This window comes from Pezoporus flaviventris, unplaced genomic scaffold (genome assembly GCF_033815535.1).
Source record: "Pezoporus flaviventris isolate CSIRO_AGI_PZ_B2104156 unplaced genomic scaffold, CSIRO_AGI_Pfla_v1 ptg000070l, whole genome shotgun sequence".
Taxonomy (NCBI): Eukaryota; Metazoa; Chordata; class Aves; order Psittaciformes; family Psittacidae; genus Pezoporus; species Pezoporus flaviventris.
Genome location: NW_026892618.1, coordinates 7,940,178 through 7,954,317, shown reverse-complemented (window position 1 = coordinate 7,954,317; position 14,140 = coordinate 7,940,178). Strand labels below are relative to the sequence as shown.

Genomic DNA, 14,140 nt, shown 5'->3' with positions numbered 1-14,140 from the left:
CTGAAACAGAAGACTTCTTCAAGCTGGAAATGTGAAAGTCCCTTTTTAAAAAAAAAAAAAAAAAATATCTGCAATTTAAAACCCCCGACTTCATAGAATTTGAAGTCAGGTATTTTCCACAAGTAAAATTACCTGCGAATCTCTTAGATCTAAAATTGTTTACCTATGTTTACTTAAGGTAACTTGCCCAAGAAGTACCCAGTGGGTATCTGATTCCTGATACAAAGTAAACCTTTTAAGAAGAGTATATAAAACAAGTAACTTTATAATTATTAGTGGCACCTCAGAAATTACGTTTCTACAAGTCACCAACAAAGGTTGAAACAGATGTTTAGGAACTTAAAAACCACAAATATAGAACTTTAATAAAATAAAAAAAAATTTAAAAGCATCTATTATTTATAATGCAGCTACTGCTTTTCTTTTCTGAGGTTCAGAATGCCTCTATCTTCCCCCAGGGCCAGCAAAGAACCTCCCTCCATTTCCATTCACATGCTAGCTTTAAACAAATCACAAGGAAAACAGTATTTTAATACACTGAACATTTATTGTCCTTCACAAGACAAAATAAAGTCTCCCCAGCTGATGAAAGCCATCAAGATGACCATAAAGGGGATAGGGTGCAAAATTCCAGTGTACAGTATACGCAACAAGTTACCTCCCTGACTACCCTGGAAGAAAGATGATTGATCAATCTCACTGCAACTAAAAAACAGGATTATAAAATATTTACAGAAAGGAACAGTACAGAAAATAAAAACTGGACAACCATATGTGTATGAAATGCTGCTAACACTTTCCTGTCTCTTTAAAAACCTGTTTCGCTACCCTCACCAGAGCATTCAGGATGTGCAAGGATTCAGGCAGAGCATAGTCACCCCCTGCTCCCACACTTCCCTCCCCAGAGGGCTATTATTCCCCTTCAAGGAAGGGGGAGGACTTGAAGGAAGCATCGCCACCTTTACTAGGATTTCCTTCCACCAACTGGACATACTAGCTCCTGAAAGGAGGTCCCCAGCCATACCTCATCTGCAGCGGTCTCTACCCAGAGCATACTGGCAAGTTAACCTATGGGTAACTATTAACAGGCAACTATTCCCTGTAAAGTTAGCCCTTTCATTGCTTGAAGGAGGATTTTTTCTTCTCCTCCATCCTGGTATGATCTGTGTTCAGAGGGGCAGGAAAGCCAAGTAGGACTACAACAGGTCACAGGAGACCCTCCATTTCCTTCATGAAGGCTTCATACACATCATCCTTTGTCTGTACAGAGATCGGGGCAGATGATCCAGCCTTAGGGGCAGCTTTGGTTAATGGAAGAGCAGGCTCATCATCCTGTTTTCTCTGGGAGGCAGCCGAAGCCCCTTTATTCTCCCGACGCACTCGCAAGGCAGTGGGCACAAAGCGAGTGATCTCAGCCTTGGGGTTAGTGATCTGCGGCTTGGCACTGATAGTGGCCGTAGCTTTCTTCTCAATGGTGGCTGCACTGGTGTCATCCACCTTGGGGCGCTGAATCAGGCTGGGTGGGGCACTCAGAACCCCAGGATTTGGAATAGGAGCTGGTGGAAAGAGCCCAGGCGGGGCAGGTCCTAAGGGAGGCACCAGAGGTGGCCGTAACATGCCTGGACGAGGAGGAGGGATACCTGTAAGAAGAAAAGAAAGTATGAGCTGACTCCACACCTGGATGTCTTAAAAATATTTGGCTAAAAAGATTTCCACAGGCTCTGGAAACCAAGAAGGAAAAAAAAATGGGAACAAAACACCCCTAACAAGAAGCAGTAGCACTGGCTTAAAAAAAGTTTTCAACCCTGCACCAATGCTGGGTTAAAAACGCTCCTGCTCCTCAAATTTCAACAGCTACAGGAGTCTGTGTATTGCTCCCTATCAAATTTTAAAGTTAAAACATAAAAAATAAAGTTTCTTGATGATCCATCCCATTGCAATTTCAGACTCATCAGAAATGTCTCTGACCAGGCAGAAAAAATAAGTATCCCTATCTCCAACTCATTAAGTGAATTATACCACCCAGGGCTTATTCAGAAACACTCCAGCAGAAGCTTGAACTCCAAAATTCCTCTTTTGAAGGCAGGTTTCTTGCTACCAAACTACACACAGAAGTATAGAATTACTTGCTGTCACTGCACAGAAAAATGTAATAGCACATAGCACAAGTCACTCACACAAACACAAAGACAAACCATTAACCAATTATATTTACTGTACCACAGTAAAAACTGGGAAAATAAAGCTAGAAGAGACTTGGTGCCGAAGTACACAGAACACTTTACCTGGTGGGGCTGGAGGGGGAAGACGAGGAGGGGGACCACGTGGAGGAGGACCTGGGGGCAGGCCTGGTGGGGGACCTGGTGGAGGGCCTGGCGGTCGTCCAGGTGGAGGGCCTGGTGGTAGAAGTCGAGGTAAAGGTCCACGTAGTCCTGGTAAGCCAGGAGGTCTCAGGAATGGAGGAGCTCCTGGAAGCATGCATAGCAAAGAGAAACTCAGCTCACAGTTAAAAAAGAAAACAACAGAACAGCAACTATCTCATCAGCTAATACTGAAGATCTTCAACAGTAACTTGAAATCTGTTCTAGTACTAGCCAGCCACCAGATTAAATAGGTCTTCTGAATATCTCAAAAAGAGGCAGCAGGTGTAAAGTTAAGAGTAAAACTTCATCATAATAGTCAAGTGGAAGTATCTTTTCCCTCTGAAAAAAGAGCTCCTCTCCATGTAATCACGCAACAGCTGAGAACAGCTACTGAGCCAATGCTGTCAGAATTTTAACAGCTAAAAACTTGTCACTCTGGCATTTAATTGCCCTTCTGGCTTTTAAAGTAGTTTGGCACTATTGAAAGTAACTGATTTGTGTTTCCCCCTGTATGAAGTATCAGAAATAGAACAGCAAGGAAGACAAACTTTGGAAAGCAAAATTTGCCTACCCCCCACCCCAGAAAATCATGCTACTAACGTGCCCACATAGAGCAGAATACATGAAAATTGTGGTATATAATGCTTCTCACTATAGTCCAACTATTGATGTTTGCAATTTAAGAACAAGCAATAGATTTATATACTTTAATTACAAAGCAACCTGTTACTGTTACTCAGTTCAGCTATACAGCAACCCCATCAACTTCCAGAAAATCAACTTTCCCCAGATCAAAGAAACTCAAGTACTTGCCCTCAAAAAAATCATGCACTATAAAAGAAAATGGTATCAATTGGTCTTATTATTAACAGTCTCTAGGCAGTCCAACATTGCTGTGAATTCAAATGTAGTACTTACTTCAAGGATAGTTATCTTCCCTAATAAGAGGGAAATACATTCATGTGCTAGAGTAGCAGAAGCCTTCACATTCTAGCTTACATTAAAAAAAGAAATCCACATCAAAACCTATAGCTAGGCTGTGGTTCCCAAACCTCTTTCATCATGCCTCACTCAGTGGGATATGGGGAGATCAACACAAGAAGGAAAGAAATCAATAAAGGAAATCCACCCTATACTGGAGGGGCACATAGCACCAAGCCTTATGCTTCACATTCCAATACTATTCATATTGCAACTACTGCCTCCTGTCAGTGCTACAGCTAACAAACTGTAACAATGCCCACCAGGCTGACTACAGCAACAGAGGTCTGATGCCTCAAAAGCACAGCAACAACAGACTGACCACAGAAGAGATCACACAGGTCTCATCAGCTACCACAGAGGGCTTCTGTACCCTGTCTGCAACACATCCTACAGCTTCAAAACTCCCAAACTGATACATTCTGTAGTACCAAGTGCCTGCACAATTCAAACCAGAGTATATCAAGTGTTCACCTGGTGGAGGGCCAGGAGGAAGGCCAGTGGGTGGGCCTGGGGGCCTCAGTGGAGGGGCAGGAGGTGGTCCTAGTGGAGGTGGCCCAGGCATAGGAGGTGCCTGTATCTGAGATGGTGGAACAGGCTGTGGAGGTGGTTGCTGCTGTTGTGTCTGGGAAGCTGCAGTAGATGACCCAGTCTCTGTAAGAGCTTCCTCACTGAGTTGTTGCTGTTGTTGTTGTGATGCCTCTTCAGAATCTGAGTCCTCTTCCTCTTCCTCCTCTTCTTCTGAATATTCCTCCACTTCTCTTCCTTCTTCTGGAATTTCCTGCCCTGGAAATGGAGACATACTTGTAAAATCCATCCATAGGCAATATCTTTGCGAAACACCACAGAAATCGAGCATGCAAAACAAAAAAAGACAAGAAAGACAACTGAGTAAGGTTTTTCTCAATGAAAAGAACTGAGCGTATTTAAACCGAAAATTAAAAAACAATAATATAGAAGTCACAGTTCTGCGACTGTGTGTTCCTGTGGGAGCAGAAACTTCTACTAGCAACCTGAACTGCAACTATGTGACCTATGGTTGGTGGCAGCTTGCACAGGTAGCAGGGCATATGGGGGCACAACATCAAAATAAACATAATCCCCATGTCCAAGAAACTCCAGCACCTTTGAAAGATACTGGTGTGTCTAAAACAAACAGTCAGACAAAAGAAAGAAAAAAAAAAAAAATCTTCACTCTTGGTTAGTTTATTTCTGAAGAAGGAGCTTTTTAAAGACTACAAATCCTTCCAGGTTACAGGCTGAGCCAAGAGCCAATCACATCCTTTCTTTTTCACTCATATTCAAACAAAACAATAGTTTCAAAGTTAAGAAAGGTAAACTTTAAAAGAAAAAAAAAAAAACAAAAAAAAAAACAAAACCAAGCCCAATACCTAAAAAAAAACCACATAGGTTGCTACTGTAACTTCAACTGCATGCAAAACAGACACACTACTAGACTAAAACTAACAAAAACCCCCACCAACAATACCGAACCACAGTTTATTACAGTAAAATATTTACTCTATAAAATAAAACCTGTGCAAACCTAATAAGCTTGCCAGAAAAACATTAACTGGAAGCCTAATGGCATATCTTCACATATCCATCTCACTCACCTGCCATTCGTAACATCATGGCCTGGAGTGGAGTCAATTCTTTCATGTTCTTTTTCTTTTTTCGTGACTTCCCAGGCATGTCTGCAAACCGCACGCTGTGACCTGGGGAAAGCAAAGCAAAGCATGGGCAAGAGTGGTGGGAGCTGGGAAGAAAATAACAGAAATCAGATAACATTTAATCTACCTAGTATGGTACCTGCCCATTGCAGGGGGGATTGGAACTAGATGATCTTAAGGTCCTCTCCAACCCTAACTATTCTGTGATTCTATGGCTAAAATATCACTCTAACTACTGTAATGCTGCTCCTTGCATAAGGGTTAACAGAGGTGTTACTGATTATTTAAAGTTTTGCTAATTCAGTATTATCCATCAATTGGTCTTCCCCAAGTAATGAAATAAAAAAAAATTATCCAAAAGAATCAGTGGTATGAAATAGAGTTGTCTTAGTTGCTCAAGTGACTAAAAAGTGCATGTATTTTATACTGAGGCTTAATTTTTGTAACATACCCTGACAACTCAATGCTTCAGGTGAAACATGTCTTGCGAGCTTACTAAGCTAACTCAACTGTTAAGAAAGCAGGTCCACATGAAAGATGCTTCACTTCTAGATAGTTTCCTTCTGATCTGTTTGTTAATGAAATTTCTTCAGCTGAAATTTAGGCAAGTTAGAGCAGTCAGACAGCAAAACAAATTAACTTTCCTCCCCTCAGTCAGGGAAACAGACACAAACTCTGTTAAATAGTGTTGATATTTTGAAAAATCAAATCCCAATCCATAACTTCCCATATCATACCTGATTTCTTTTCTTCACCACCTTCCCTCTCCTTGTCATTATCACGATGCAGGAAGTCCTCGCCGTCACTGTCTGCATCTGATCTGTCACTGTCACTATCATCACTACTGTCATCATGCTTGTCCTGATCCATATCTTCAGGATAACCTTCATCTTCACTAGTACTGGACATGTCATCATCATGCCCTCGCTGTCCTGTGGGAAGCAAAGTATTAGGAAATGCATAAACTCCAAATACACTGGTGTGAAAGACTGAATATTTTGTATGTCTACAGTTAGAAAAATTCTCCTAGCAACAGCATGGACATATTGTCAACTCTTTGCTGTTTAGCTCACAAAGAATATTTTGGGAGAGTCTATTTCTAATATTTTCTATTAAGCAGCTGGTTAATTTGCATAGCAAACAAGTGAAGGCAGCTCCTATCTGCTCAACAGGAACAAACAAATGAGTTGCAATCGCCCACCACTGAAACACTTGGATGTTTTCTGGTGTGCAATAAAGCTGATTTACCCATCCGCTAATGTTCCTAGAGATGACACAGCAACTGTGAAAAGGAAGACCTAGTTTCACCTAGAAAATGCGTACCCAGGGTTGGCTGGGGCTCTTTTTTGTTGTTGTGCTGGTTTGTGGTGGATTTCGGCTTCGGTTGGGTTTGTTTGTTTGGTTTTGGGTTTTTTTTTGGTGGGCTTTTTTTTTCTGTTTTGTTTTATTTAGAAGGGGTATTAGGAAGACTTCTTTGAGACTAGTTAAGTTTATTTAAGGGATTAATAGATCCAATGTTTCAGCACTGTTAAGACTACATGGGAAAGCTGTAATTAGAAGCTTCAATATTTAAAGATATAGCTGATAAAATTGCAGAATACCAGAATCAGCTCAGAGGTCCAATCACTTAAGTCCTTCAAGTAGCATTAACACCCATGCTGCCCAGAGAATAACTTGTGTAGGGCACACTGCATTCACAGCAATACTATCCACACAAAAACGGACAGGTCAAGCAAAATCTAGGCCAGGGAAGTGCTTACCTGCTTCAGAACTGTAAGAAACCTCCTCTTCTCGCCTTCGAGGAGCCATCTCCAAGGTGAAACCTACTTTACGGCCATACATCTGGAGGACTTGAGGCGGTGGTGGGCCTGGTGGAGGTCCAGGGGGCTTCCTCCCTGGAGGTAAACGTGGAACACCAAGCCCAGGAGGAGGAAGTACAGAAATGGACCGAACTGGCGGTCTGGAAATAAGGAAGGAAACAAGAGATGTAGGAACACAAACAAATGAAAGCAAACATACACTTAGTAGAATTCTTTAGCCTTCTTTCATCACTGCTTACACAGCAGCCTTCTAAAAAGGCACAGGAACATTTACAGATCTGTCCCAAGGAGTTTACAACCTCATACAAAGACATGATTGCAGAATATCGGCCAAAAGCAATCTTCTCAGATGGCAAAAAAAAAAAAAACAAGGATTGAATCCCACCACAGAAGCCAAATGAAGTAATCACAAAGTCAGTGAAAACAGAAGACTATTCAGAAAGAAATAAAAAGAACTAGCTGTACAACGAGAGACAAGTAAACTAGGAAATTAAACTGCAGATACTATCAAGACAAAAGAATACATAAGATATGCCAATTTAAGGGGCATTTATGATAAAAGTGCCAGAGCTTTAAGTTTTACTGATATACAGAAAGACAATTACTCAAAGCAATTTAAACAAAACCCTGTAACAATAGGGAAAGATTAAAAAGGGTTTTGGTTAAAAGAAAAGTACAATTAACTCACACATAATTCCCGATTTCTGCTAGTCAGTATTACCTCTGCGTCTACCCATAGTTCCTCCCCATTAATAAGAGTGCTCATTTTTTACTTCCTCTCCAAGTTTCTTTCTCCACTTACCCATAGGCTGATGTCTTCTTGAGGATAGAAGGTGGTTGGGCCCCTGGAAGGGGAATGTCCTGTATGAGGATGTTGGAGGGAGCATGCGGCATATCTGGTAAGGGAATACTTTCCACTTCTACATGCTGAGCATTCTGGGCGGGGGGAAAGGAGAGGAAGAAAAACAATGGATTACTCCCACAGAAGCTCCTGCACAACCTCATTACCATTCAGAGTACAGAACACATGGGACTTGCTATGACTTCCCAAAGATGTCTTTCGTGGCTTGCTGCAAGAAAACATGGCCTGAAAACAGACATTCAGGATGATATCAACAATAAAAGCTTTCAACACAAAACAAAACACATGCAGTGCACCTATGAAAGGCTTTAGTACTTCAGTCAAAACTCAGACAAGCTTCCATCTCCCTTTAGACCTTCATTTTCCAAAGCAAAGAGGCTGTAGACACGGACAGGCTGGACAGAGCTTCGGGCAACATGGTCTAGTGTGAGGTGCCCCTGTCCATGGCAAAACGGTTGGAACTACATGATCTTAAAGTCCTTTCCAACTCAAACCATTCTATGATTCTATGCCTGTATTTTTTAAGTATCCAGAAGGCATGAATTACAGGCTGCTGCGTATTCCAAAGGGGAAAAAAAAAATTAAATTAAAAAAAGTCTTACAGATACTTGCACTTGGGCAACATTATGTTCTCCAATATGGCAGGGAAGAATGTCAAATAAAGCTCTTTAAAGGAATACCAAAAATTCTCATTAATTCCAGCAACAGCCTTCACAGAAATTCACAGAAATATCAACTGCACACTCACAGCCTGGCTCTCTAATATGGAAAACAAATTCTGACATGATTTATTTTTAGCAAATAAACTTTTCCCCCATAATTTCACATTGAATGAAATCAGTATATCAGACACAAACTCAGACTTGACTACCCCCATGCTGCCCTTACTGGAATGCTATAACTGGAAATGCTATGCAAGTAAGTACTTAATATGAGCCACATAACATATAGTCTGGTCTTATACTATAAAAGTTCATCCTTTGTAATTTTTGCACCTAAGAAACAGATAAAGAGTATACACTACCACAGTTAAAAGGTTGAAATATAACAAGCATTACCTTGACAGCATCAAAATACTGGCTGAGTTGTGATCTCTTCTGCTCATACTCTACTTCCAACTTGCGCAGTTCTTTGTAGATGTCAGGATTTTCCTTCTCGTAGAGCCGCAAGATACGCTCGAAAGTCTCACGGAGTTTTTTGCGTTTATCCTTCAGCACTTTTTCATTAAGTTGTGGTTGTTGTACTGGGTTAAATTCTAGTCCGAGACAGAAAAAAAAAACACCCCAAAATTCCTTAGTTACTCTGCTGCACAACTGTGATTAATCAAACATCTTCAAAGGGAAGTACAGGGACTGTAGGACAAGGGGAAATGGGTTTAAGCTTAAAAAGGGAAGTTCAGGTTAGATATAAGGCAGTTCTCTACTGTGAGGGTGGCAAGAAACTGGCACAGGTTGCTCAAAGATATGTTGAATGTTCCATCTCTGCCAGTGTTCAAGGCCGGGCTGGAGAGCGCCTTGGGCGACATGGTCCACTGGAAAGTGTCCCTGTCCATGGCGGGGCGGTTGGAACTAGATGATCTTCAGGTCCTTTCTAACCCAAACCATCCTATGGTTCTACAAAGCAAACAACTTCCAATACCTATTTTCAGGAAGTCTTCAGCCTTATGACAATCCTCTGCTTCAACTCCAAGCTACTATCACACACACTTCTCCTTTTTATCAGCCATCTTCTGGGGGGGGGGGGAAGGGGTCATCTTTGATGGCACCACATCACCTCAAATCACGACCAATGTCCAATTATTCATAAAATTGTCACTTCTAACAGGAAAGGAAAAAGGTTACTCTATCGTAATCTTTCAGTCATCCCATGAAACTGTGTTATGTGTCTACATAAAGCACCACCTAAGTCCTACACCTGGTATATCCACTTACCCATCTCATCCAATTTTTCCATGTCCCGAATAATCTGCTTTGGATCTTTCATCTTCAATACAGCTGCTCGTACCATCATTCGCTGTTTTTTGTTCTAAGAAGATCAGAGATCAAGCAGATCAGAAAAGCAGCACAGGAAAAAAGAGAGAAAGAACATTTGTATCAAATACTCCCCACTCAGTATGTTCAGTTTGCAGAAAAAAAAGGTGCCTCAAAATGCCCTGCAAATATTAACCCTGGCACAAGTCAGCAGCAAAGATAATTAAAACTTCTGGGAATTTAAATCCCACTATCTTGCCATTTACAAATGTTTCTAGAATTCATTCACTCAAAACCACATGCAATCAACAAGATAACAAGTGTCTAAAGCTATGCAGTAAAACACATTAAAAAAGTATGTGAGTCTGGGGTGGTTTATCTGTTGGAGGGTTTTTTTGTCTTTTTTTTAATGCCTACATTCTTACAACATTTCAAAAAGTTGTAATCATGACAAGTTAAAAAATAGTAGATGATGAGATATGGTTACTCAAAAGAAGATTTCTGTCTGTTTTCTTAAACTACTTGTTTGAACAGTATATTCCAAAGCCAATCTTAGGATATCAACCAAAACATCTGTAGTCTATCCATCAGCCACAATCACAAACATGGTACACAGTAAGCAGAATGCCACGTAAATGTTCCTGAACTCTTTTATTTACCTTCTTCAGTTCCCTTTTCCGAGCTTCCTTCCCTAGAGAAGAGGGGAAAAGAAAGAAAATAACAACTTGAGACAAATTCATGAAGAACCTTCCCTTCATCAAGACTAGTGCTGCATCTCAACTGTTCAGTCATTTTGCAAAGACTGCAAGATTGCAACTGTTTAATTCATCTTCCCAGCGAAAGAGAAATACAGCATGAAATAGACTTCTATTTCATGTGTGTTATACAGAAACTAAAGGAGATGGAAGAGCCTTCACATCTCCAGAAGCAGGGGTGTTTCTACACAAAGAAAGAATAATAGGCAGGAAAAGTCACAGTATTATGTGCAGTCATGAAAGGATTTCTTCCCAGAAGCTGAAGTTAACAGCAGACAATGCACTTTGAAAATATGTAGGCTTTGAGTATCCACCCGAAACAAAGCATATTCACCATGAGGTCTGGATGTTTTTTATCTGCTTAGCATTGGTAACGCCTGGCATGTCACCAAAAGGGAAAAACAGTTAGCCAACTCTCTCATGCAAAATTTGCCATGCTCCTCAAATTCTAGCCTCAGACAAATTAACTGTGTCCCAAGCAGCAGCTTGCATTTTAGCTAGCAGCTAAGTACAAAGTCCTTTGAACACTGACAACCACAGTATATAAATACACAGCAGAATGAAGCAAGCAGCCTTCTCAGAGAGTTTTTACGCTAGCCAAAACTGAGAAAATATTTTTCAAGTTAGGGAAACTCAGTTCCGATTCACAAGTGAGGACCTTACCCTCAGAGAAAGCTTTCCATCTGCCTCCTGAGGACCCTCTTACCCCCCATTTCCATAAGCTTTTACTGATACTTACGCGCCTGATCTGTGGGATTCATAAACTTCCCACTCTTGGTGGATGATGTAGATCTCCGCCCCATTTTGACCTTTTTATTTCTGCCTCAAAAAAAATAACTTAGAAAGAGGGAGACCTGGAAAAGATGACATGGTTTCAGTACCTATGCAACCGTAGCTTGAGTACTCTTAAATCTTTTTCTCCATATCAGCAGGTTGCTCCCTCAAAAACCCCAAACCCTACTACTAGCTCAGGCATTTACATGAAAAGTTACACAAAATTCATTAAAGAGTAGTATTAGTTGCAGTTAAGTACCTGCTTACTACTACTTCACCAAATACCTATTTTAAACTAATCAAGTAGTTCATTATTATACATCCAAAGACTCAAAGAAGCTTCTTGCTTACACTAGAGGGGCACAGTGAAAACACGCTCTCTTTTTATAAGAGCACTGTAAGGGCCCTTTTAGCTTTCCATTTACTTTCATGAGAGCTCTCCAATGTTTGCCTTCCCATTCCTCTCTATTTCAGATGCTTCCCACAAATTTCCTCCTTCCTTCAAGACTTTTAAGCTGCCCTTAATTTCCCTCCTCAGCACCCACCATGTCCATCAGCAAGTGTTCTACAGACATCCTTGTCATTTCCTCCCCATATGCTGTTGCTATGCCACTGCTCTTATGCTTTCTGACTCTATCAGTATTATTTCAAACTGTGTTATGAGGATCAGGAGAAAAGGTGATTCTGGGAAGAATTATTTCCTGTCTTCAGACATTTCTTCAGTTTACAGACAGATCTCAATAGATCCCACCCCAAAAATCTAAAACACCCTCTGAAATTTGGGAGTTGGTGGAATGCACCTTTCTAGTCACCATACTGAATCTAAATAGATCATGACCATAATGAAAGTATTCACAAGCTTAGTCCAAAGTTCTCTGCAGGCTCACTGCAGTCACCATATGCACCCTTCTTCCACACAGATGCCGTTTTCAAGCCACTAAACAACATGCCTGCCCTTCCTTACCCCTTAAAAAGAAATGTAAGCACTGTGCCTTATTTAGTGCATCAAGGCCTCACAAGAAAGGGCTGCTAGCAAGCTCCAAGAACTGATCACATTTAATGTTCTGACTAGTAAAAACCTACAGAGCTCTACTCATGGCTCCTACTACAAGGCTATGTGCAGTTGCCTGGCTGTTTGCAAGAGCACCCCACGGCGGGAAACTCGCCAGAAAACAGTACCCCGTATTTCCCGTATTTCTAACATTTAAAGGGTAAAGGTGAAGAGAATAAAATTCTGAAATCTCGATCCCTAATCCTTTTAGAATACAGAGCAAACAGCTTCAATGCTGCAATTTAACTGCCAAAGAAGAAACACACAAGCAAAAAAAAAAAAACAAACCACTGAATTTATGAATTTGGGGTGCAGAGAGGAACGAGGCAGTAAGCTTCCCATGAGGTACACGAAAGCCTCCCCTCCTCCCCCGACGGAGGAAAAAAAGGCGGTAGCGCAAAACGTCGCCTTCCTGGCGCCTTCCTCTCGCTTCCTCCCCCTCCCCAGCTCAGCACCGTCCCGCTCCTCTCACCCCTCAGGCCAGCCCGGCTCCGTTCTGCCGCAGCGGCCTTGATCACCGCCTCCCTCCTTGCCGCCGCGGCCCCACCGCCATCTTGAACGGGGACCGAACGGCACGCCGCCGTAAAGCGCGACTGCCGCACCTCGCGGCGCGAACCCGCGCTCCGGAAGCGGGATCTTTCACGTGCTACCCGCAGCTCTATGATTCCGCGGCTCTATGGTTGGGCCGGGGGCGGGGCCGGGAGAAGGGAACCGCGTGAGCGGTGCGGGCCGTTGGGCTGCTCAGGCGGCGGACCGGGACCGGGAGCGGGAATGGGGACGGGGGACTCCCTGCCCGCCCCGCCGGACTCTGGGAGCGGGTCAAGGGAGAGCTATGGAGGGAAGATGCTACGCCGCTGCTACGTATATTACGAGGACAGAGGGCGTGGCCGTGGTCACTGCGGTACTCTTCCCCCACGCTCTCCTGAGGAGATCCTACAGAATGCCTACGGGTTGTGAAGCAAGGCAGAGCTGGGGGGTGTGCGAGGAGCCTCTGGGAAATAAAGACAAAGTGCCGAGGGAGCAGTTCGTCTATCTCAGGTGTTCTGTGCGTTTCCTGTTGGGTTTGGCCTGAAGGCAGCGCTGCTGCATCCTTCTGTTGGGCTGATATGCCAGCTGCTGTTTGAAGGGACTGCTGAAGCCAAGTGGCGGGAGGACGGGCATCGGGCTGTACAGAGAACAGGAGAGGTGGTCTGGTCCCGGGAGGGACCACAGAAGCTAATCTGTTAGCTGTCATTTCCTGCAACATTCCCTGTGGTAAAGTGATGATAAATTTACACTGGTGAGCCCTGGGTAAGAGCTGTTCTGCCTTGTTGCCCTAAGTGCCACTCCGAGAAAAAATCCCTGGGCACATGAAGAACCAGGATAAAGATACATGGTTTCTTCGGGTACCAATTACACCACTGTGAATAAGGAGGGGGCAAACAATAAAGCATGGGTGCAGTTTTAAAGACTTAACATGCCGAGGGGAGGTGTAGGAAGGGCATTTTTCTCTGCACAGATACACCTGGGTGCAGAGGTGTTCTGATCTCTGAGCAGGATTTGTAGCCCCCCTGTAGACCCCTTGGTGAGTGTGCCATGCAACACAATGTTGCTGAACTCTTTCAAATAATAGAGGCTCAGCTGACAAACTTGGAACTTTATGAAGAATCATTGCAGGGTGGGTAAAAGCAAGGTTATAACCTATGTCTGGCATTAACACCAACATTACTTGTAAACTGCAGAGTCCAAGTTAGAAGGTGGCCAGCCTAGAAACATCCAAAGAGCCAGGGCTCCAGGAGCTCTCGGTGTCTGGGGAGCCTTCCTAGCCATGTATATAGCAGAGTCATCCCCTCCTTGTGCCTCTTTGGCCTGTCTTCTATACTGTTCTTGTTACCAGAAAGATTTCACTGCA

General features: G+C 42.7%; 1 protein-coding gene across 1 annotated transcript; it reads right to left on the bottom strand.

Moving 5' to 3' along the window:
* Positions 1 to 527: 527 nt before the first annotated feature.
* WBP11 (WW domain binding protein 11) lies at positions 528 to 12,863 on the bottom strand. Its single transcript, XM_061472337.1, has 12 exons — positions 12,722 to 12,863; positions 11,164 to 11,278; positions 10,329 to 10,360; positions 9,631 to 9,724; positions 8,758 to 8,954; positions 7,640 to 7,773; positions 6,778 to 6,977; positions 5,755 to 5,949; positions 4,961 to 5,062; positions 3,819 to 4,130; positions 2,286 to 2,468; positions 528 to 1,640 (listed from the first exon to the last, which is right to left on the bottom strand). The coding sequence occupies exons 2-12, from the start codon at positions 11,225 to 11,227 to the stop codon at positions 1,207 to 1,209; spliced, it is 1,947 nt and encodes a 648-aa protein (XP_061328321.1). The 5' UTR covers positions 11,228 to 11,278; positions 12,722 to 12,863; the 3' UTR covers positions 528 to 1,206.
* Positions 12,864 to 14,140: the final 1,277 nt, after the last annotated feature.